Source organism: Pararge aegeria, chromosome 12, assembly GCF_905163445.1.
Source record: "Pararge aegeria chromosome 12, ilParAegt1.1, whole genome shotgun sequence".
NCBI classification, from domain to species: domain Eukaryota; kingdom Metazoa; phylum Arthropoda; class Insecta; order Lepidoptera; family Nymphalidae; genus Pararge; species Pararge aegeria.
In genome coordinates, this window is record NC_053191.1 from 11,574,324 (window position 1) to 11,598,554 (window position 24,231).

Here is a 24,231-nt window from a genome sequence, read left to right on the forward strand (position 1 = left end):
GTATCTAGTTGCCAACCTACCGACAAAGATGTGCCACCAAGCGTTTTCGCAGTCTATTACCTACAGTGCCGAGTAGAAACCGATTAGGGGGAATATGTTGTCTCGTAGGTACTACTATTTCCTAACAGGTTAGGTTACACTTCACTTACCACAAAGTGAGATTACAGGCAAGGGCTAACTTTAAGTGGACAAAAAAGAATTAATAGCGGAAGTGTTATTTTTTTTTGTTTTGTAGTTATTTATACTGTATATTAGATATACTTGTATCTCCTGAATTACAAGTTTCATTATTTTTTTCCTTTTTCTTTTTCAACCCAACTATTGCTAAAACTAGCCACTGTCCCCACACCAGAAAATAATATACTTACGATATCACGCAAAGAAGATATATATCGTCCACCAACTTCAAACGTAATGTATGTGTATTCTCGCGGTATTATCCTTTGTCGCAATTATAAAATATATATATGACTAGGTAGGTACTAGCAATGAATATAAAAATACTATCGTATTACTAACTAGTAGTATATAGATAGTAATTTTATATTTTAGAATTAGAATTATCATACAAACTTTTAATATAAAATGAACCAAAGACATAACGTCATTACGAACAAACGACACATGTCAAACTCAATTTTGCTAATGCCAATTGTTGAATGTCGGTTCCGGTCGGTTCTGTCGGCGCGAGTCTCATGTCATTGTCATTGTCATTGATTTCGATTTGTCAACAGTCAACAATACGTTCGTTACTTCCTTGATTTTATGCAAAATAAGATAATAGGGAGCAGCTGAAGTCAATAATAGTGTAAACAATCCGTTTTCTCAACGCATTGTACAAACCGCTAATTCATATTGTACAGGCAATCATTAGCAAGATGACTGCAATGGCAGGCTCAAGTTGGGAAGGTACGAACAATGTGTAATCACTAATCAGTTCACAACATAAACCGGCGACGTAATGTTAACCTAATGTGTGACGTAGCATCTTTGTCCAGTACCTATTGGCTATTACTTGTAAGATTCTTAAAAAAATTATAAAAGATTTAGAAAAGAAAGAAATAAATTCACTTCACTTTGTGTAACTCTGCCCAAAACTTTGACAAATATTTTTGGCAACATAAGATAAAGGATTTATTTAAATGCATATATCAGCTATTATAAGCTATAGCTGGGTTATATCTATATAATACTTGCTATATATGGTTCTTAGTATTTAAAAATAAATAATATCTATGGAATACTGATGCAATTACAAGAATTTACTTGAATTATGAATAGGATGGCTTGGTTTTTTTTATAATTGATAAACTCAAACTACTTTTAATAGCCCCTAACTATTTGTAATTCCTTAGCCATTAGAAACCTTTATGCAGAAGTAATATGGACGATATTATATTTAATAACTCTTGGCGTACAAGAGTAGATAAAAAGAGAAAGCTGAAGAAATCAGATAAGAGTAAACTATCAGTCACCTACCTCTTGGAAAGGGAAAGAGTGGGCCATGGACAGAGTAAATGCAGATTAAAGCTACACAGACAAGAGTTTAGCTCTTGTCGATAATAAGATTAAGAAGGTGGAGTTGTTTGGATAATTGTTAATACATGATGGTTTTGCATTCAGTTTTATTTGTTGAAATCAAGAGTGAAGCTGCAGTTGTTATTATGAGGTATAAGTTGTAATATCCAAGACTGAAGGTAGCTAAATAGCTCTGGAGTGGATCACCTTTAACAGAGTGTCAACAAAATTGTCTTGCTATAGACATTGCAATGTCATGAACTTACCTAATTTATCTTTTTAGAGGAATTAGGTACTTATGTTTAATTTTGTTACAGATTTAAGAAAGCAAGCCCGTACACTAGAAAATGATATAGATGTTAAGTTGGTGGCCTTCAGTAAACTGAGCGTTAGCTCCGGATCGTCTGGCCTCAGTTCTGAGAGTGTACCGTTGATAAACAGTGATGACATGTTTGATACCTTGTCGATGGAGCTGCAACAATTATTAAATAAGGTCAGCATGATGCCTTAATTTCTACATCTTTGTGTCTGTATGTACCCTATCTGTTTCCATAGAATATCTAAACAAATCCTCAGTTATCAGTAAATAAGGTGTCTTTGTCTAACTTTTGTGATTTGTTATAAGACTTCCAACATGCCAATAAAAAAAAAGAGACCAGTGGTACATTTGCTGTATTGATTTTGCTATAAAATTAAAGATTTTCAAGTGTAGTTTCAAAACATAAACAATCTTTATGAAAAAATATTGAGCTCTAAGTTTTAAATTTTGTCATTCAACGTCAGCTTGTCCAAAATTGCCTTAAGAAAGGCAAGTGAGACCTTGCATTAAAATATTTATAAAATTTCAGCTGTCAGCAATGAACGATAGGATGGCAGACTTAGCACCAACTGGACAAGCCACATTGCATACCATCAAGCGACACAGAGAGATTCTTATGGTGAAATCATTAATCATTATTTTTATTACCTATGATTAGAACTTTTTTTAATGTTACAGTATTATTAACCGGCTGGTAGGGACTGCTACTAAGTGATAATGCTTTTGTATTACCTTTGTGTTTGTGATCCTATTTCCATAACCCGAGGTAGTGAGCAAATAGAGAGTATATAAATTAAATAAACAGGTCTCATCAGACAGATTAATAACTGAAACCAGTTTGAATATAACCAGAAACGGACATAAATTAGTAATATCTGCATATCGTCTGCGAAAGGTGCAGAACTCCTTTGTGGGGTTGAGTATACGCTTTTACAACCTGATTCCTAAGAAAATACTTGACCTACCAATGCATACATTTAAAAAATGTGTAAAAACGCATCTAGTACAGCGAGGTTATTATACATTTGATGAATTCCTCAATGACAAGGTAGATTGGAAGCAGCCAGCCTCGCTCTCATCGCCCGCAAGATAGAAAAATGATTGTAAATGTTGATGTTGGAAAAGAGCAACTACTGAGTTTCTTGCCGGCTCTTCTCGGTAGAATCGGCTTTACGAACCCGTGGTAGAGTGACTACAAACATACATACTTGACGTTTCAAAAGTACTTATAGAGTAGGCCTACTTGAAATAAATGAAAATGAATTTGAATTTGAATTTGTTTCCGGTTTCCAAGCCCTGCTTTCCATCCTTTCAACTAATTATGCATGCATCAAATAAAGTTGATCGTTTGCTTAGTTACAGCGAGAAGGGAGGAAAAAACACTCAAATTCACATTAATAATAAAGTTCGTATTCCACAGCAAATGGCTGCTTTCCAATTTCCGTTTAAATCCTGCATTGTATAAGTACTAGATGTCATTATTATTATTATTAAATTCTTTATTGCACACTAAAAACAAGAAAAACGCAATAGATAAAATAATAAAAAACTAGTTTAGGTGTGCAAAGGCAGTCTTATCACTAAAGCGATCTCTCCCAGACAACCTTTGGCGAAAGTTGTTGTTATAAGGCCCAGGTTGGTGCGGCAATAAAATCTTATACCTAAATATAAATATTGCAAACTAAATTATATATTTAATACATATTGTTCATACATATAATAATAATAATTGATTGCCATACACTATTGTTAATACAAGATTTTTAACAATATGGCAAATGGCCGTAAACTCAGCATTATGCTGTGCATGAGCAAGAATGCTCAGCGCTGATTTTCAGTCTGCTCCAGTATCAAATTGAGTCCAGTATCAAAAAACCGCGTCGCCCGTTGCGTTATTACTATAACAAGAGTTAATTTTTAATAAAAAATTGAAATAAAAAAATTTAGAATAAATTGAAATTAATTGTAAAAAAAAACAAATAAAACTAACACAAAAAATTCCATATTTAACAGTATAAAGTGAACAAGAATAAATGTAGAAAAAATAAAAATAAAAAAAAAGTTCAAAAATAAACAAAACATCAACAACATAATATATAACTGATTAAATAACTTACTATTTATTTCAAACAGAACTCATTTGGCATAGATAAATCATTAGGTATATCAGATAAAAAATCTCCACCCTCGTTCAAGTACCCTAAAGATGTGTATTAACAGGACTATCAGCAAGAGTTTCAAAAGACGTCAGCTCGCGTGAGTGCGCGACGCGAGCGGGAGGAGCTACTACGTGGAGGCAGTCCACCGCCCGCCGCCCCCGGGCTCAGCCGACGCGACCAGTACGCTAAAGAGGCCAACCACTTGCACAGGTATAATCCATACTAATAGTTATTTTAGTTTATATAAAACGTAAGCCTACAGAAAAAGCCTATTATAATATTAAGGATTACTTAAACGATAAAAAAGCTTGGGTGTGAATTGCTAAATAAATTTACTGTGAGATGGTGATAACAAAAAAAAATTACCCGGCTAAGTTTGTTGTGGGCTGTTCTTAGACCAGGGCGCGTTTGGAACCCTCGTAGCTTTAGGTGGCGTTCGTTGGCGAACGAAGTTATAACCATCCCGTTACAGTTATGTAAACATATATGTATGAACGCTTCATAAGTGCCTGTGATAGGCCTGCATGAATAAAGAAATTTTTAATTTGAAATAATTATTTCTCTTTAGTATGTAGATTAGTTAAACATAGTTGTAATTTGAATTTTAATTTTGATCATAACTTCTTTTATAATAATAATTTAGTTTTTCCCGTTTGTTTCTGTTTCGGCTTTTGTTGTTGTTCTCTTTATTCGTTTTTAGTTCATAAGCGGAAAGCTAAATTATAAAATATAAATTAAATTAAAATAGGTACAAAATATTAAAATATGTCAACTTAAAAGATAAAAAATAATTTTGATTAATATTCAGATAAATTAGTTATAGAATTAAGATGTTATACCATATAATTGAGTTTGTTCATATCCTAAAAATATACAATAATTGTTCATTAATGCCTTATAAGCTCTACACCACTGATTGAATGGTTGAATGATGATGAACTGTTTCAGTTCCCACATCCTGGTCGACGAGCAAATAAACATTGCAATGGAGGCGCGCGAACACCTCACCTCGCAGCGACAAGTCTTCAAACGGATGCAGACCAGATTCAATGACATCACTAACAGGTGAAGTGGCCATTAAACGTTAGAATTTAACGAGCGTCGAATCTGAAGTGTTGGATAGAAGCAGACGTTACTTTGCGGAATTTCATGATATATTATGAAAATTAAGCTTAATTTGCTATACTCCGATAAAATTGGGAGTAGTAGAGTTGGTGTGGACTCCACGCCAAGCAGATCTTCGTCAATGTTATTTACGCACATTTCGCTCTATTATATTGTCTCTGGTCAGGTCTGGTGGGAGGCTTAGGCCGTGGCTAGTTACCACCCTACTATCAACGAAGTGCCACCATGCGATCGGTACAAAGTCTCTTTTAAACCGATTAGGGGTATGAGTTGAATATAACTGCCATACCCCCAACAGGTTAGACAATTACCATTTTAGACTGCATCATTACTGTTCATCATGTTATGTAGGAGGAGAACCGTGCCCTCTAGTGGGCATTAATGACCCACCTCCTCCTACAGTGAGAAGGGTTTAGGCCGCCCACCACGCTGGCCCAGTGCGGATTGGTGGGCTCTACATGCCTTTGAGAACATTATGAAAAATTCTTCACGAGTCACAATGTATTAAAAAAGTAGTTAAAATAATTGCTTCAAACGCACATTAAAAAACTTAGAGGTGCTGAGACTCGAACTCCCCGAAAGTGAAGCCGAAGTTCTAAACAATAGGATATCACCGCTTCAATCGGGTGTTTATTGTATTGGACTAAATAAATACTTAACAATACAATTTATATTCACAGATTCCCGATGCTGAACAGTCTCATTTACCGGATAAACGCTCGCAAACGACGCGACTCTCTCATCATCGGCATCGTTGTTGCTATCTGTACATTCCTGCTCTTGTTGTATGCATTCCACTAAACTTATGGACAGGTCGTATGTATGCTGAAGTAATTGGTAAACCATCGCTCTATAAACAAAGTAACACTTCGCAGGGCATGCAAGGAAAGCGTCCTTCAACGGGCCGCCCTGTGTCCATGAACCCGAGGCGTAGGTATTTAAGTCTCGTGTAAGTAAGCATGGGCGGTAGTTCTTCCCCCGACGAGCTGACACGACACGCTCTACTATGTACTACTGAAACACGTGACATTACAGTGTTTCAGGAACTTTAATATAGTTAGCGGTTTTCTAAAATTCGCTAGCTACAATACTATAGTTCCAGAATTCTTTCAGTCTCTTGGTCACTCCTATAACAGAGTACGCCAGCGAGATAGCGCCAAAATGTCGTCAATCAACTCGATATGAAAACAAAACGTGAACGTAAAAATAGAGAATCACAGTTAAAAGGTCACGAGATAAATACCGAATATCTCACGATGTCATAAGGTACTCGCATCAGTCAATACTTTTGTAGTTATAAATCGAATAGGTTTTTTTTTGTATGTATTTTTGGTTTATTAATTGCAATTTTGGCTGTCCTTGATATAAATAGGTTTAGAGTTAGACTAAGATGTTATCATTTATAGAATCCTCTATAAAGTAGATCTAAGTAATGAAATTGTATTATGCTACTTTTGGTAAGGACCACATACTGTTATGAAGCTCTAATGACGTATTTAGACTACCTAGCAGAAATCGGGCAATAGTCTTGACAAATTCATTCGAGATTAGAATTCAATACGAAAAACACAGCGTCCGACTTTTTGAGTATGTGCTAAAGACAAAGTCGCAAAGCAAGCTGTTGCGTTAAACGTTGTGATTTACTGGATGAAAGTATAACAATGACGTATGTTGCGATATCAAAATGCTATAACTAGAAAAAATCCAAAATATCCAAAGTCCAAATACTAATTGATAGTTGATGAAAGTTTGGGGTCTTATCAGAAGTTGTACGCTATTGAAGTCGCGGGAAACTGATAGTTTTAGCGTATTTATCAAAATATATTTTATATAGTAATATAGTTATAAGACTCATACAACACTAGGTTTTTAAACTACAAACCATTGTTAGATGAAACGGTGCCACGAGCATAGATTTAGGATGTGGTCTGTTTGACTCCTGATTTTCCTCCTACACAATTTCACTGTGCCGTTCTAACTGCTATTTAAACTGTCGATTAGTACTGTGCAGATAAATTGTTAGGCTTCACGAACAGAGTCAATATTTTTTACGATTACGTAATTTCTTCAATATGTCCTGCATAGTGCGTACCTTATGCTTGTTATATGGGCATACGATTAATCTGAAGTGTCAGTGTGAGATTTTCTACCTATTCGATCGCGTGAAAGTAAACTCAGTTTTACTACGGTAGCACAAAAAAGGGTTAAAACTAATGGATCGCACATAAGAACGCTGTCTGTCTGTTCGTACCACATGCCTAAAGCGACACACAGCCTTGTAGTGTTACTTCATCATATGGTTGGGGTTAAGGTCGGCAATAAAATATTTATATAAAAATGTTTATAATGTTAACGTATCATTAGTTACTTATATAATTGTGTATCATACAGTTGTAAGTAAATTGTAAATACTTTAATCAAAGAAAAATAAATTATTTTATGATAGCTTTATGCTCTTTATTTTCACACTGCGGCAAGCAAAGGTCTTAGGAGTAAGGGTTCTAATAAGGCGGAGTGGAGCGGAGAAAAGCAGTGAAAAGTAGCGTTTCCAATTAAGCGGAGAGGGATGGTGTTGAACTGCATTGCAACTGCATTAAATATTGGATAGAAGCAGGCGTTACTTTGCGGGATTCCATGATATATGTTATATGATTATGAAAATTGAACTTTCTTAATTTGCTATATTACTCCGCAAAAAGCAAGAGAATCTGCATGGTGTAATTTATAAATTATACAATACAGATTCTCTTAATTTTCATAATCTCTCTCTTAGATAATGATGATCCCGAAGCAGATAAAGCAGAACCAATTGCCGCATATAATTTCGATAGAAAAGCGGTGATAGCCCAAGACTTCGGCTTTCCTCTCTTGGAGACTGGGTTCGAGCCCAGACACGCACAATTGACTTTTAGAAGTTACGTGAGTTTTTAATTATAAGCAATAACATTATTGCTTGTAATTAAAAACTCACACTTTCCTTCACAGTTGAAAGCTAGTGACATCACTGGCTTTAAACTGTGAAGAAAATATCCTGAGGAAACCTGCATGCCTGAGAGTTCTCTACAATGTTTTCAAAGGCATGTGAAGTCTACCAATTGTCTCTAGGACGACGTGGTAGACTAAGACCTAAACTCTTTCGTTCTGAGAGGAAACACGTGCCCTGTAGTAGGCCGTAAGTGGGTTGATGATAATGATTATGATGATTTGGATCCAAAAAGAAAATATTTCTACTAGGAATTTCACTGTCTTTCAAACGTGATGATAAAATAAACGAAAATTAAGAGTAGGTATGAAGATTTATTTTTCATGCACACAAAAAATATTGCATATATCCGGAACGTCGAATTACTATGTGGATTTAAAAGACGGACCAAGACTGCTCTGTCCACAGGTTCTCCTCTATTTAATTTCAAAGGCCAGTCGGTTCGACTGCACGCCGCGCACAGATTCCACGTGGCGGAGTGGAGATTTCGAGCTCTGCATCGTAACGCTAATACATTTTTTTTGACATTTGGACTTTTCTGTTATGTATATTCCTAAAAACACGGCGACCACTTTATAAGTTGCCGTAAACAAGTGTCCCAGTTAATCGGTCCAATAGTTAGTTTAGGACATTTCGAGTGAAAGCGGCCCACTCTTTAATCAAATGCTTTCAAAAAATGTAGGAAATAGTAAATTACGTATCTTATAATCTTAACCAGGAAATAAATTTGCTTTTATTTTTTATGACTTTGTTCTAAACTTATATTCTAAATCTACGTTGCATTTTGCCAATGTGACGTATACTTGGAAGATCCACAAACATTTTATAAATATAGCACTATACTTTATATAAAACTTAGTATTCCAAAATAAGGCGTTCGTAATGGAGATAGTTTTGGCAGCTCTCTCTTGATATTAACTTGTCATAGCCTAAAGAATTCTGAGGAGACTAAATGCCAATCTCTCCATACACACAGCATCACCTTATTGCGATTAAACCAACCCTTTTTGTTTTTGTGTAATAAACTGTCATACTTACAGTAGGTATTTCATTTTAACTAAGGTTGTATTCTTCTTATTATTATTATTTTGATTTATGGCTTTTTGTATGCCAAAACAGCACAATAAACTTTGCAAGTGCTCAAAAGGTTTTGTTATATTTCTATTAAAAATGTTTGAGCTGTCATATGTTATATTTTATTATCTGCCACTGGCAACACTGCATCAATCAATAGTCATTCAGTGCTTTCCGATGTACATTTTTGTTTATTGGAATCAATAACTTTATTGTTGCTGGAACTTCTAATTGGAACTAAAAGCAAAACTAGTTCTATTCCAACATAATGGCTGAGTCAAAGGAGAATATTTTTCTGTTTGTTCCAAACATTATTGGTAGGCATTAATAATTGTTTATAAAGTGGTACCTACTATCAATTTGAATTACCTAATTAGTATTTAACTAATTGAATTGCGTTTACAGGTTTCGCCAGAATCATCCTTGCTATTATAGCTTTTTATGTGATGCGGACGAATTGTTTATTGGCGTGTGGATGTTATATTACGTCGGCCTTGCTCGATGCATTTGATGGACATGCCGCTCGATTGCTAAATCAAAGTAAGTATGTGTAATCGGTCAATAAGGTCACTTCCTATTTTAATCATCAGGCTAATTAATGCTGCACAGGTAGGTTTTGATTATTCCTTTAACGATTACTATTTTTTGTTAGTGATAATATGAGCTGAGACTAATGGATATAAAATTATCTTTCAAAGTCCCAGAGGCACCCATCCATTTACAGATTTGGGTCAATGATGCTTACCGCTATCGACTAATATGTTGTAATGCTGTTAAGCCCTAAATTAAGGGAGAGATTGCTATCTGTGAACGAAGCTGATAAAACTCTTGACTCTTCATTGGCATTCTCCTCATCCTATTGATACCCTACTACTGGGCACAGGCCTCTTTAGGAGAGATAGTTTCAAAGCATACATCCATGATGCAGCTCAAATATGGGTTGGAGGGCATCACTGATTATTTTGTAAATTTTTTAGTTATAATACCTGTGACCAATTTTCTTAGCCTGATCTACGAGACACATGGTTAGTGCTAAATGAGGCAGGTACTACTACTAAATAAGTAATTAATTACTACAAATACGAGGGGTATAGGAAAGGGATTTAGTAGTAGTATTTATTTATTATTTATTTATTGATTGAGTAGTAAGTGCATGTTGCTTCAATACAGATTGACAGACACATAATTATTATCTCATGTTAGTGTTTTTACTTAAGATTAATGGCTTCACATGTTCTCCGAGGCACAAATGTGGGTAACCCAAATTTCTGAACTTTGGGCTGGTAGAGATAATTCCTCAGTGTAAAAGTCCAATATCCATCAAATGACAGGTCTTAAAATATAATGATTGTTACTGAGTTGTTTGTGGCAATGACAACAACTAAGTTGTTAGTGTAGTTGGTTTCTATCTCTAATAGACCTCTGTATTAAATACAAGATCTTTGTATTAACTTGGTGTATTTGCAAATTGTCTATTTTTATCTGCTTGTTAGCAATTTACAAGCCAGTTTAGGTTAATATTTGTGATAATGAACATCTCTCATTTACTTCAGTATATTCTAATGGCTGAACTTATATTGTGTATATCCTTATATTAACTGTCATTAATATTTTAGGCACCAAGTTTGGAGCAATGTTGGACCAGCTTACAGACCGTGCAGGTACTGCTGGCCTTGTGATGACTCTTGCAACATTCTATCCAGAGTACACTTTTTGGTTTCAAATGTCATTGGTTATTGATATAACCTGCCACTGGCTTTACTTACACACAACTACATTACAAGGCAAGACGTCTCACAAGTTTATTGATATGTCAGAGAATCCAATAATGCATTTGTACTACACTAATAAAAATGTCCTATTCACCATGTGTGCTGGTAATGAAGCATTCTACACTGGTCTTTATATGATGCACTTTGATAAAGGTCCAAATGGTAAGTTTATTTTATCATTAACTGATTAATATTTTATAGAAAATAGATAAAATAATACTTAGTTGTAAGGCCATAAGGCCATCATTTCTTCTGCAACTGCTGCTATGGTTTGAAATTAATCCATTCTAAAAGTGTTTCTGTGTTGTGTTTACTAACACAATATATATGTGTTTAGTGTTAAACACATATATATTGTGTTAATGCAATTTTAAATCATTACTATATAATTCGTGTTAGGTTGACAATTTTATTTCAATTTATCTAAATCAAGACTTGTATATTCACTTTGTTAAACTTAAAAAGCAGTTTATGTATTTAAATAATTGTTGCATATAGTAAATTTCACAGTAAAGAGTTACAGGGAAAAGTGACTGGGTTCAGTGAGGACCATAATATAATTTAGCTATATCATAGCTTACCTTCCTTAATAAATTACTATATAAAACACACTTTAAATATGAAATCCTTAATATTCCATGCATTCACAATGCAGGAAGTAAAAGGATTCTCTGAACTTCTGGATGGGCCAATCATGTGGCAAGGAAATCCCCCTTTCTAAGCTTCTGCTTCAAGCAACTTTTGAGACTTGCAACTTGTGCATAGGGCTAAGAGCTTGTATTGCATATTAATTGTTTTTATTAATATATTTTATTTTTCAGTTATGGGAATTGGATTATATGAACTGATTGTTTGGATATCAATGCCAATTGCAGTGGTGAAGACTTGCATTTCTGTGCTGCATGGTATTGTAGCATCTATGAATCTGGCTATTATAGATTGCAAAGAACGAGCGGCCTTAGCACAGAAACAAAACAATTAAGAACTACAGATAACAAATTCCTATTTTATTTAGTGTATTTTTGTATTGTCTGGATTAGCTTGAATACCTTGTAGTTATTACCAAAAATGCCAAAATATATTCAACTTTCATTCCAAATCAGCTAATTTCCCAAAATCTTAAGAGGCATTGTGGTATTTTTATGTTAATTTATTTTTTGTTCTGCGTATACTTTATTCTAGTTGTGCATTTAAAGGCAATGAATGAGCAAGATTTTGATTTCAGCAATATTTTTATTATACATAGGTTTATATTAGGCAAGGTTTCATATTTTTTTTCTATAAAGAGGATATTTTATCTTTTTCTTATTGATTCACCATTCATACTTTTAATATATTATTAACATTAAATGTTTATTATTCTCTTGGTGTTATAGATGTTTAAGATTAGTCTAGTTGGATTCGGAAACCTATTTTTATGCATTTAATTATTAGATCCTATTGATTAGATTTAGTTCTTTTATTATATCTAAGAATAACCAATCCAAATATAATTTTCAGTTATTTTATAATGAAATAGTTGTAGATAATTTATCAGACGTGTAAGTATCCTGATCAGAATAAAATGTATATTTTTTTAAGTTTACTTTACTGTAACTAATTCTGTGATATTTACACAATTTGCAAAAGTTGTGTAAATTTTGAATGATCACTAGTCATTTTTTATATGATGTTTCTAGATTTATTAAAACTATCGGTTTGTTAATGGCGTATATAAAGTTATCGGCAAATTATATTAACTCTTATCGAATTATACTATTAGTAAAAAAATATGCAAGATAGACCCTATTTATTAAAATTCAAACTTGATTTGAATAATAATTTATATGTTAATTATTCTTTATATAATATTTTAGAGGGATATCATACTGACTTAAAACCGCTAAGATGACCTAGATTGCGACAATAGACAAGCAAATAGACTAGTAAATTGTCATTCTAGTTTTATGTGACCACACACATGTCTAAGAAAAGATTTTAATAAAATTATTATCTTGATGTGAATTAGTGTTATTATTTTACAAGCCCATGGTTCTCTTACCACTTAGAAGCCAGTATATATATTCTGTAGTTCTCATTTAAAACAATTTAATCGGGCTCCATTGGTAAAACGGGCGTATTAAAAATTCTACAAATATCAAATCCACCAATGATCACAAAGTAATGGTTTGAACACGTTGATGTCCGGGACTGTAATTGTGATGATTTGAAATATTTTTTTGCGAACAACCTACGGGTGGGCGATGCGACTATATCAGTCACCATGAATAGCTTTATTTAGTTCACTGCTGGAACAAAGGCCTTTCCCAACAGGACGGTTTGCCTATAAGCACCACGCCAGTGTATTGCTTATAGGCTGACAGAGGTTGGTGATTACAGAAGATTGTAGTTCGGAGGACACTGCTGCCCGTTCTCTGTTAGATGAAAGTAGGGGATTCTATACTTGTAAAAAATTGGGATCAAAATAAATATAAAAAAAAGGATAATTTTTAAGCATTTATTAGTTGTTGTTATTAATTAAAATGGAGCATTTATTTCGCCCTATGCAACATATTAAAAGTGTAGCTCTTGTTAACTAAAAGAAAAACATATTAGAAGTAAATTAGATGATAATAATATAATGGTTAAGCAGTTCACTGGTACTTTGACAGTTAGCCTTTAAGGCTAGACATTCCAGCTCTCATGATTTCATCAACAAGAAGGAGGTTGCTGGCAATAACTGAACAAGAGTTTATGATCTGCTTCTTCACAATATAGTTGTCATATATACCTAAATCGGCTGGTTTAATTGCTTCCCCAGTACTAAGGTCTAAACCAATAGGATCAGGGCTTAGTCGTGATTCCTCTTGAAGTTTGACAATAGTATCTTGAGCATCATACCCTGAATTCACTGCCAAAGTTTTCGGAATAATTAATAGTGCTTCGGCATATGCTTGGATACCAAGGCGAGCCTTTCCCTTTACAGAGTCTTTGTACTTTTGCAGTTCAATATTAGCTTTAATCTCAAAAGCACCTGCTCCAGGCACAACACACTTATCCTCAATTGCATTGTTGATTGCTCTAAGGCCATCGCGAACTGCATCTTTAATTTGTGTTAAAGTGTACTTATTAGGGCCTTTAATTAGGATTGTGACTGACTGAGGGTTTTTGCACTCCTCTACAAAGGTATATTTCTCCTCTCCAAGGATATGTTCATAAACCACTCCAGCAAATCCAAGGAGCTCCTCAGTCAGATCATCCACAGAATTCATAGCAGTTCCTCCACAGGCTAAAGCCAACCGTTCCATATTACGTCTCTTGGCTCTACGGAGAGCGATCATACCCTCTTTAGCAAAAGCATCAAGTGAAAGAGGATCAATTCCCTTCTGGTTTATAACCACAAATGTCTTATTGGTGCCATCACACAGCTTTTTCTTTAAAGCAATTATCTGCAATAAACAGAAATATATATATTAATACATCAGATTAAAACTGGCTTTCCAAAGTAAACTGAATATAGTTTTTCAAAATAATCACAATATTATTATTACCTTCTTAACCCGCTGGTCAATAAAATCTCTTTCCGCTGCAACAAGTTTTTCGCGGTCTTCAGCTGATTTATAGAAGAAACCTGAGTTAACTTCTGTCTTCTCATATTCAAGGGAAACATTGCAAGTCAATATATAGGCATTTTCGACACGCTTCGGCATATCAGGATGACGCGCCCCATGATCCATCACTAAACCTGAAACATAATTAATTAACAGAATTCTATAAAACTTTAAAGGTGTGAACGCAACGAAAATAAAAGTTTTTTGATTTCTAAGGTGATGTTATGACTGATGTTGCAACAGCAATATCTGTCAATTGAGCAAGATATTTTTTAGTTAGTCTGCTTTTCTAAAATGCTGATACATTTCATAGTGGTGTTGCAGTTTGTTTCTATAATAATAAGTTGTCTGGGTTAGCTCCAAGTTACACCAGACTATAGTCGTAAAAATGTAATAGGCCCGTTTTGACATTTGTCATCGCGACGTAACTAGTTATGCAACCATAAGACTCGGGACTCGATACTCACGATAAATCAATTCAAGTTTGTATCAGTACTTGATTGATATTATTATGTATTGTAAAGTGTTCGTTCGTTCAAAGTATTCCTTTAACTTCACAACCAATACGCGTGACTGGCTGTTGATTATACGTCCACTTTTCAACATGTTGAAACAGAGTTAGTACTATATAACAAACACAAAAATCGAGTCAAATCACTATGTTTAAATTAATGTCCAAAATAGAAGAGCCATAGTTAACGTAATAATAAACAATATATATCAAACTTAAACGAGCGCACAGTCAACTTTACAAGATGAGGAACGAAAAACTGCGCAGTGCGCGCGGGGACGCTTCAGTCATGTGCCGCTTGGTCAGATACATCAACTCAGACTCTTTATTTAGAACCCATTTTGAGAACCAAGCTCATTCTTTGCAGTAAAGATAACTACACAATATTTAATTTTGATATTCAGTAAAAAAATGGTTACAGCTCTAGTATAAAAAAAAAAGACTGAGAACTTAACTGTTTTCGGAAGGTTTCGCAACAATTATAAATTATAATATATATCATAAGTAATTGATTTTTATTTTATTGTTTCTTTCATTTTTGTTCCAAGTTACATTGTATGGTCTTGCAAAAATGTCAAAACGGGCCTATTACATTTTTACGACTATAATTCTCCTTATACTAATACTTGTAAGGTGTATTGTGGAGATGCCAGCAATATCAGTTATATGGTAGAGCTAAGTTTGTGACAATATATTTTTTGCATGAAAACTTGAAAGTGGTGTTGTTAAGTAGTTTAATATCAAAGAAAAGAAAACTTTGCTAGAATAATGTTCATCTTTTAGGCTTTTTAGCCTAGTAAGAGTCTGCTTTACCAGTTGATTGAGTGACCTTAGTTTGAGAAGGTTGTTTTGTGGCCTAGCACAACAATAAAATTCTTCTCAAATTTTACTCATCCAATCAGCTCATGATTGGATGAGTAAAATTTGAGAAGATTACCACAGGTGTTACCACAGTCCTAGTTTGAGCACAAAAGATCCTGGAGGGTCAAAGTGCATCCGCTGAGGCGGGCCTCTTTACAAGATAGATAGATACCATAGTCCTATGGTAAGTATTGGTAATGTCTTATTTCATAATGGTATCAAAATTTGGCAGTGTACAGGTTTGGAAAACTAGATGGATTCTAAAGTTTATTAATGGTCTACAAAAATCATGCTTAGAAAAAATTTAGATACCTTTGATAAGTGACGTCTCAGTTGCAGTCTTGTGTTGCATTTCCATGAGCTCTACCATGTGTAGATCAACAGGTTTGCCTGGGGTGCGTATAGCTAGCACACCATCAACACAAGCAGCTGTTAATACATCAGCTAGACTTGGATGAACCTGTAAAGGCACCAAATTATCTTTAATATAGATGTACTTGCTATTGTTTAAAATTTAACTATTAACACTGCTCACAATTGTTGTAAACTCTGCACTAAATTGTAGAAAATTATACGCTTATTTGAGTCACTGCGTACATGTAATGCAAAACAATGAATTGTGTTATTCGCTATGAGGCCTTCAGGCCTTACAAGTTAATGTGGCAGTGCTGACTCACACCCTGGCCTCCTAAGAAGGCTTGAGCGACTCAGCAGGCAATGGCGAGAGCTGTTCTGGAAGTATCCGTAAAGAACTAGAGTTAGCAACATCACTCAATACATTGTAAAGCTAAAGTGGCAATGGGCAGAGCACATCTCTTAGAGATACAATGGATGTTGGGGCCCCAAGTTACTGGAATGGCGATTCTGCACCGGATAACACAGGGTTGGGCAACCCTAAAAGAGTTGGACAGAGGAGAAAAAAAAATATTACCTTAGTCTTTAATGAAGTTCGTGCAACATCAAGCAGATTTTCTCTTTTAATATCAATTGGAACTTTCATAGTCTCTAGTATTTCAAGAGCCTTAATGCGGGCCACATCATAACCTTCAGTGACAATTCTTGGATGCAAACCTAAAAATGTTATATTATAATTCATACAATTCTTAAGACTCCTTATAATATTGTCATGAATAAAAGGCAATGGAAAAGCTGCAGTATAGCTTTATGAATAGATGGAATAAATTTTTCCAGGAATGTGTCTGACACCATGCAGACAGTTGCATGCACTTTGTTCATGCATAAAAGCAAATTTATGTATAACATGACATACCTTCACTAATATAAATATCAGCCTGCTTTAACAACTCTCCAATCAGAAGAACAGTGGATGTGGTGCCATCACCTGTTGCATCGTCTTGTGCAGTAGAAGCACGGGCTATTAGTGAGGCAGTAGGATGCTGAATCTGCATCTCATGAAGTAATACATTGCCGTCTTTTGTGATTTTTATGTCGCCAGCTCCAGAAACCAACCTATTAAAAGGAAATAATTCTATTTAATTTTGCGCGTCACGCGAACGGACATGTGACCGAGTAGTGAACACAACGAAAATTTGGCCGGCATTATTTGGCTTATTTATCGTATCAGCTTCACTAAACATTTTCCCGTGATTAATGTACCGGCAACTGGCAGCCATATGACTTTTTAAAACAATAATTTTCAAGCAAACATAAGTGACACCGAATTTGTGTTAAGTGCATTCTAAAAGTACAGCTGGAAATTATATTTCGAAGCACTTACAAAGCTAGTAATCACACATATAGCAAAATGAACTTACATTTTCATGGTACCTTTAGGACCGAGGTTAGTTTTCATTACATCTTGAATACCCTTTGCGGCAGACATATTTACAGCTAAAGCTTGAGCTGCTCTCGCAAACTCAGCTTTAGGGTTTAATAGACTTATAGCAGCCATTGTTTTAGACTTATAATTCCAAAAATTACTAAAAACTAAGTCACAATTTCACAAGGCACAATCTCGAAGAACGGGAAGTGGGAGGTATAGACAAACATAGATAATACGAATTACGATCGAGCGATAGACTAGCCGTAAACACAGACCTAGTCACAGTCTAGAATGTAGATTCCTAATAGTAAATAATACTACCTACCTACTCATCAACGACTATAATAATATATAATACTTATTTCAGGATATTATTAGACGAGTGAATGTTTTAATAGCCGAATAGCAGGATGGGATGTTCTGAGTTCTGAGGTCTGGTAAAAAGTCTGTGACTGTCAGACTTTGTTGATTAGTTTTGTGGCTGTCAATTCAAGAAAAAAAATGAAAATATTCAATATGGCCGTTGATCATAGGACGTGCGCTGTCAGCTGTAATATTTTTTTATTTCTTTGTATTTATTACGCCTAAAAATGTTGTGATCACTATAAATACGTGAATATGGGTGTGAAAGATTCTAAGCCAAGTTTTATCTCATACGACGATGCAGCAAAGCGAGGTATTCGGTGTTATTAAAATGAAGTGCGTTGTATTTTCCGAGAAATATCGCCAATTTGGTGTTTAATTTGCAGTGTCTGATAGTGAGTTGAGGCGTATACGTGAGGCGTTCAAGAGATGCGCCGGGGCGAATGGTTCGGCCTTGAGTTTGCAGGCTTTCGTCCATGAAGTGCTGTGTGATGGAGTCCCGCATGAAGTATCCGAATGGTTGTACCAGGCTTGTGGTGGCACCAAACGGGGCATTACATTTAAAGACTTGCTTTGTGGTGTAGTTGTTCTCACGAAAGGCAACATCGAGGAAAAAATAAAGTAAGGAATGCTTTAAACATTTAATAAGTTATAAGTCATCAACTTCAGTTTAGATCTTTCCATTGTTCGTTTAAACGTTACTGTCCTATTATTTACATGATATAGTTAATTATAAAGTGATATGGATTTTTTTGTACAAAATAACAGGTTCCTCTGGACACTATATGTCAACAATCAAAGTGATAATGGCACATACATTTATAAAAGAGATTTCGCGCGAGCTTTGCATTTGGAGAACACATCCCTACATGTAACAGAAGCCCACCGGACTATAGAGATATTAACAAGTTTGTTTGGAAGTGGTGAAAAGGTCACGTTCGACCAGTTCCGTTCTTGGCTTCTCATACATAAAGATGCTACAGTGCTGTCTAAGTGGTTGCTTTGTGATAAAGGCAATGTGGCACAAGACTTAGAGACACCAACGTTTTACCAGAGCCTTGCTGGTGTCACACATCTGGAGGAAAGGGTAAGTTTTATAAACCAATCAAAATGATTTAAAAGTCTTTTAGTTTCCAGTAACTGTGTAATAGTTTACTTGAAAGGGCTAGTTCTAGACTACTTTCTTAGTCTAGCTCAACATAATCCTTTTATTGCCATACAATGTTATATGGCTTCCTAAATAGTGGCTCCTAAATTAAACAATACAGTGCTATTTAAGCATTAATAAAATGAAACCTATACATATTATATGAATTATTGTTAGTGATAAGAACAGGCCCCTATACTGTTACACAGTTGAAAATTATCCAAATAATGCTACAAAATCAATAAATAAGATGCATGTATTTATTAATGAAACAATGGACATAATTTTAATCTTTACTTAAACTTATCAAAAATAAGCATGATTTTAATTTGTTATCTCTGGTAAATCAATAAATGCCCCAAGTTTTCTGCAGGAACTGATGATTATATTTGATAAATAAAGCTCAGCTGGTCTTATAAAAGTTTCTTTAATTTTGTTTAAGTAATAACAACTTCAATAATAGGAGAAACAACTTTTTATAGTGAAAGCAACCATGGCAAATAACAGACCAATGTCAGATGCAAAATATAAAAACACATCTTGTTTGCTAATATTTATAATAGCATTTAGCATAATCAACCATATTACATATTTTTAAATAACTTTTTGTAAGGACTGTAAATTAGTGGCCCTTGCATTTGAGACTTTAAATGGTCCATGTGTCTGGCGATCTACGAAACCTTGCCCATAGACCAATTGGACAGCATTTTTAATCATCTCCTTTATCAACCCTTTTATTGGTTCATTACAAGGCACATGTGACCTTTCATAAAGAAGGGCTAGACTTCACACCCTTGAGATCACTATGGAAACTCTGTTTCTGAATAATATTTTCCTTCACTGTTATTATTATTATTTTATTTTTTTTATTTATTTGGGACAGAAAACAATTACATATTACAACAATAGCTCTTAAATTTAACAAATAGAAAAAACAGGGTTAATATGTAATCCACAACACTATCCACATAATATTGTAAGAAGCAGTAGGGCGATATGATGTAGATACAAGTAACACTTACTATATCTAGTTATGTTTAATTGCTCAAAAGCACATTACTCTGAAAAGTTTAGAAACGCATGCTGGCAATTTAACCTTATTATATTTATATTCAGACTACAAGTTAGCCCTCGACTCTATCCATTCTGCTGGTAAATAATAATGCATATTGAATATATAATGGCAGTTATATTAAAAACCATACCCTAATCGGTTTCTAAACGACATCGTGGAATACTAAATCGCTTAGCGGCTTCGCTTGTTTCCACTCCTGAAACCATCCACTAGACAGAAAATTCTGAAAATATAAATTTCAAAATTGCCTCTGCTGGTGATAGAACCCGGGACGTCCTACTTTAAACCACAGCCCTCACCGCTGCATCATAGTTTCGATCGTCAAAACTGAAATGCATGCATACAGTGGCGTACAGTGAATGTATCTGGTTACTTTTGCAAGAATGCATAGCTAGCAATTTGTGTTTGTTTTAGACAAGGTAGACAAAATTATTATGCATACTAACATACTAAATTATACTAAAACTAGGTAATATAGCTGTAAGCTTTATTTATATGTGTTTATATGTGTATATGTTTAGGTATGCTTGGATATCCCATTTATTGAAGAAAGTTATAAACATAAAACACTAGGCGAAGGCTACAGTGTGTAACATGATTATAAATCATGGCCAAATAAATGCTTATTTTTTAATAATTATTATTTGCTCATTGTTACCTAACTTTATTTTCTACAACGCTCAATGTAATGTGTTTTCTTGTTATCTTTTTGCATGTTTATATGGCATTAACCTCAAGTAAAATATATATTTTTTCTTATTAACTACATTTATTTTAATGTTCATCGTTTGATTGTATAAAGTAATTATTTATAATTTATCTTTAGTTCCCTTTCGATTTGTTAATATTTTTTTTTATATATTTTTCTTTCCTTATTCTGTCTTAAACAATATCTACACAAAATATGATCTGTTCTATGTATGGCGGCCGATTGGCAGCGACCCTGCTTTCTGAGTCCAAGGCCGTGGGTTCGATTCCCACAACTGGCAAATGTTTGTGTGATGAACATAAATGTTTTTCTACTATTCATAAAAATATTCATTGGTCATCTTAGTACCCATAACACAAGCTACTCTTACTTCGGGGCTATATGGCGTTGTGTGTATTGTCGTAGTATTTTTTCTACCGTTGCGGTAGGTAAGAAAGACAAATGAACAAATTTTTAACAACACTAAATCGGTATTTGAGCGTTGATATCCTAGTGGTTAAAGCTTCGGCTCTCATCCAAATCCCGTATCTTTAACTTTTCGGAGTTATGTGTATTTTTTAATTTAAGGAATTTAAATTATCAGTTGTATTAACCGTGAGGAAACCTGAGAGTTCTCAATAATGTTCATCAGCGTCGTGGAATATGACCTTAAAACCATTCTCAGTCTGAGAGGTGACACGTGCCCTGTAGTGGGCCTGAAAACTAAACTACTTTATAAAATAAACTGGTATAATAGAATAGCAAAACGCATCAAAAAATGCAAGAATAGAAATAACTTTTCGTAGACGACAACCGATAAAGTTCAATTTAAACTGTTCCGCAAACTGATCGGTAGTGTTTTGATAATGATAGCGACGAAGCGGTTTTAATAGAACATTTCACTAGGTACTATATTGGAAGTATAATATAATTTTGGTAGTCTCTGGTACCTCTTAGGTCATAGTAGTTACAATAAAAAAACTTTGAATTAATGCCGCCGATATGAAAGCAGCAGTCATTATTTACTATCTGAACTCCTTTCCGTTTATATGTGATAAGCGTTGGTTGAGGAAACTCACCGCAGGTTGTTTCTTATTTTTTTTACGTTTACACATCGCATACATAATCGCGTTGGTTTTTACGGCATGCGGTTGTAAAAGGAAAAAGCGCACTAAACAGTTACATGTTTAATAGTTCAAGTCTTCAAGTAGATACACTTTATATACTCGTAACTACATCTAATTTAACCTTCCAACATAAAAATAAGAATAAGTATTATAAGTTTATTTTTGAATAAACCTCGCTATCGATGGGTAATGTCACCTTATTTCAAATAAACACCCAACCTTGCACGGACTGTATAAGACATCCGCTGAAATAGTTCGCAGTGGATTATTTTGGAAACTTTAATTAAATAAATAGTTCGGTATATTATTTTATCATTTAAATTTTTTTGAATTTATGACCGACCAAGGAGAAGGATCGCAATTCGACCAGTATGATTTTGATTACTCCGCCCACTCTATTGAAGATACTATTTTGTTCGGAAGGTTCATTCATGTTCAACTGCTAATAGAGAAGTTACAAATTATAGAATAATAGTTTTATTTATTGTCTACTAGCTGAAAACCTCTTCTTGGCACATATAAACCTTGCATGTAGATGAACATAGGGCAATTGTCCCGGTAAAAAGAACAGTTTTCGTGTAATTTACCCGATTACACCCTCCGAAACCAGCAGAACAAAAAAAATCTCATTCAAACATTCATTTGTAAATTATCTTATTGAAATTATTAAATCCCTCAAACCTCTTACTTCATTTATTGTTATTATACAATCATGCGTACGCAATACGCATTCGCCCTTATAGGTTGCTAAAGTTAGTCGGCCATTGATCTGCAAACGAAAAACCAGTTCCCCAAGGTTAGATAAGCATGCGTATTACCTGTGTGAAAATGCAACATAACCCTTTAAGACCATCTTTCCACCAATAAAGGTAACTCTTGGAATCAGCGCTCTCGCTGCTACCGATTTTTCGGTATATCTGCTGAAATTGAAATCGAAACTGAACTTATATTCTAATATAAGAATACAGTCTACTGTATTAACATAGTTCAATTTACAAATTTCTGCCGTTATTCGAGTAGTTTTTTTTTATTCATTACAATTTTTAGTACTTCACTGCAATCTTACCAGTTGGTAAGTGATGATGCAATCTAAGATGTTAAAGGTCTAACCTAAAGCATTTATATTAATTACAGATTTCTATACGTACATCGTACCGGAACACTAAATAGCTTGGTGGTACGTCTTTGTCGGTACGATAACTAGTCACACCCGGCCGAAGCCACCCACAGACCAAACCAGAGAAAATAGAAATTATAATTTCCCCAGTTGCCCCTGCCGGGTATTTAACCCGGGGCCTTCACATGTAGGTACAAGCCATAAAGGTCGTCATGTAAAGTAGTATTTTGTTTACATATATTGTGTTCAATCTGCGTTTTAGGTTAGTCTCTTTACACGAGAGAGTTACAAGTCTATAGAGACTAAATTGTCAATGTTCGTTCAATAAAAAAATCGAGTCGCATCGCAAGAAGTTTCACTTGAAAAGAATACGAGTATAATTTTTATTTTCAGGATATAATAGAGCTAGAGAAATGTTTTTGGTCCCTTCGCAATGCAGCACCAACTGGGGAGTTGGATGCGACGAGCATGCGAGGTCTCCTGTCGCCACCATTACCCCGAGCCGCATTCGAGGGCACTTTCCTCGCCTTTGACGAGAACAGAGATGGACATATTGATTTCAAGGAACTATGCTGTGGACTCAGCGCTGCTTGCAGAGGTCCTACTACTGAGAGGCTTAAATGTAAGTCATTATTACATATCAATTCTCTATTTGTGCTGCTAACTAATTTCATAACCTTTCCAACAAGTTGCCATCGGGCCTTTGATTACGCGCCGTTTTATATCTTATTTGACAGCGACTATTTTATCAGTCAAACCGATTAAACCGTGGGGTCTTGTGCCGCTTATGTCCAGCGGCTCCCTGCGACTCGTTGGATGTCGTCCGTCAAACTAGTCAGGGGTCTACAAAACGTCGCTTTAGGTGCGGGGTCTCTGGCCTTGCTACTCTTTGAGCTATGTCGGTAATTCTGGTTCTTCTGTGGATCTTCTCATTTTGATTGGATCATGTAGAGATACTCCTAGCGTAGCTCTCTATCGCTGGGTGACTCACGAGCTCTCTTATTTGGTTGTTGACATAC

General features: G+C 34.8%; 4 protein-coding genes across 6 annotated transcripts in view; 3 read left to right on the forward strand and 1 right to left on the reverse strand.

Annotated features, from left to right (window-relative positions):
* The first annotated feature begins 700 nt into the window (after positions 1–700).
* On the forward strand, positions 701–7,568 carry LOC120628296 (Golgi SNAP receptor complex member 1). The gene is made up of 6 exons (XM_039896603.1): positions 701–909; positions 1,836–2,011; positions 2,367–2,456; positions 4,058–4,206; positions 4,945–5,061; positions 5,802–7,568. Exons 1-6 carry the CDS (start codon positions 879–881, stop codon positions 5,920–5,922), a joined length of 684 nt encoding a protein of 227 aa, XP_039752537.1. The 5' UTR covers positions 701–878; the 3' UTR covers positions 5,923–7,568.
* A 1,758-nt stretch (positions 7,569–9,326) lies between these two features.
* On the forward strand, positions 9,327–12,234 carry LOC120628403 (CDP-diacylglycerol--inositol 3-phosphatidyltransferase). The gene is made up of 4 exons (XM_039896758.1): positions 9,327–9,495; positions 9,584–9,718; positions 10,795–11,112; positions 11,772–12,234. Exons 1-4 carry the CDS (start codon positions 9,447–9,449, stop codon positions 11,930–11,932), a joined length of 663 nt encoding a protein of 220 aa, XP_039752692.1. The 5' UTR covers positions 9,327–9,446; the 3' UTR covers positions 11,933–12,234.
* Positions 12,235–13,433: 1,199 nt separating this feature from the next.
* On the reverse strand, positions 13,434–17,929 carry LOC120628259 (T-complex protein 1 subunit zeta). Its single transcript, XM_039896541.1, has 6 exons — positions 17,688–17,929; positions 17,183–17,382; positions 16,844–16,983; positions 16,225–16,372; positions 14,481–14,674; positions 13,434–14,378 (listed from the first exon to the last, which is right to left on the reverse strand). Exons 1-6 carry the CDS (start codon positions 17,822–17,824, stop codon positions 13,602–13,604), a joined length of 1,596 nt encoding a protein of 531 aa, XP_039752475.1. The 5' UTR covers positions 17,825–17,929; the 3' UTR covers positions 13,434–13,601.
* Positions 17,930–18,216: 287 nt separating this feature from the next.
* Positions 18,217–24,231, forward strand: part of LOC120628481 (ubiquitin carboxyl-terminal hydrolase 32) — a 47,826-nt gene continuing 41,811 nt past the window's right edge. For all 3 annotated transcript variants that reach the window (XM_039896871.1, XM_039896873.1, XM_039896872.1), the window contains exons 1-4: positions 18,217–18,371; positions 18,445–18,679; positions 18,827–19,145; positions 23,606–23,834. In XM_039896871.1, the coding sequence (XP_039752805.1) occupies positions 18,314–18,371; positions 18,445–18,679; positions 18,827–19,145; positions 23,606–23,834 (841 nt within the window). In that variant the 5' untranslated portion in view covers positions 18,217–18,313. The remainder of the gene's footprint in view (positions 18,372–18,444; positions 18,680–18,826; positions 19,146–23,605; positions 23,835–24,231) is intronic.

Bases quoted from the DNA above. Each gene is read 5' to 3' on its own strand.
- LOC120628296 (XM_039896603.1), top strand. From the start codon at position 879: ATGACTGCAATGGCAGGCTCAAGTTGGGAAG. The intron at 4,207-4,944 runs GTATAATCCATA...GAACTGTTTCAG, and splicing joins GAGGCCAACCACTTGCACAG to TTCCCACATCCTGGTCGACG. The intron at 5,062-5,801 runs GTGAAGTGGCCA...TTATATTCACAG, and splicing joins TTCAATGACATCACTAACAG to ATTCCCGATGCTGAACAGTC.
- LOC120628403 (XM_039896758.1), top strand. From the start codon at position 9,447: ATGGCTGAGTCAAAGGAGAATATTTTTCTGTTTGTTCCAAACATTATT. The intron at 9,719-10,794 runs GTAAGTATGTGT...TTAATATTTTAG, and splicing joins CGCTCGATTGCTAAATCAAA to GCACCAAGTTTGGAGCAATG. The intron at 11,113-11,771 runs GTAAGTTTATTT...TTTATTTTTCAG, and splicing joins CTTTGATAAAGGTCCAAATG to TTATGGGAATTGGATTATAT.
- LOC120628259 (XM_039896541.1), bottom strand. From the start codon at position 17,824: ATGGCTGCTATAAGTCTATTAAACCCTAAAGCTGAGTTTGCGAGAGCA. The intron at 17,383-17,687 runs GTAAGTTCATTT...TCCTTTTAATAG, and splicing joins CCTAAAGGTACCATGAAAAT to GTTGGTTTCTGGAGCTGGCG. The intron at 16,984-17,182 runs GTATGTCATGTT...TAACATTTTTAG, and splicing joins TGATATTTATATTAGTGAAG to GTTTGCATCCAAGAATTGTC.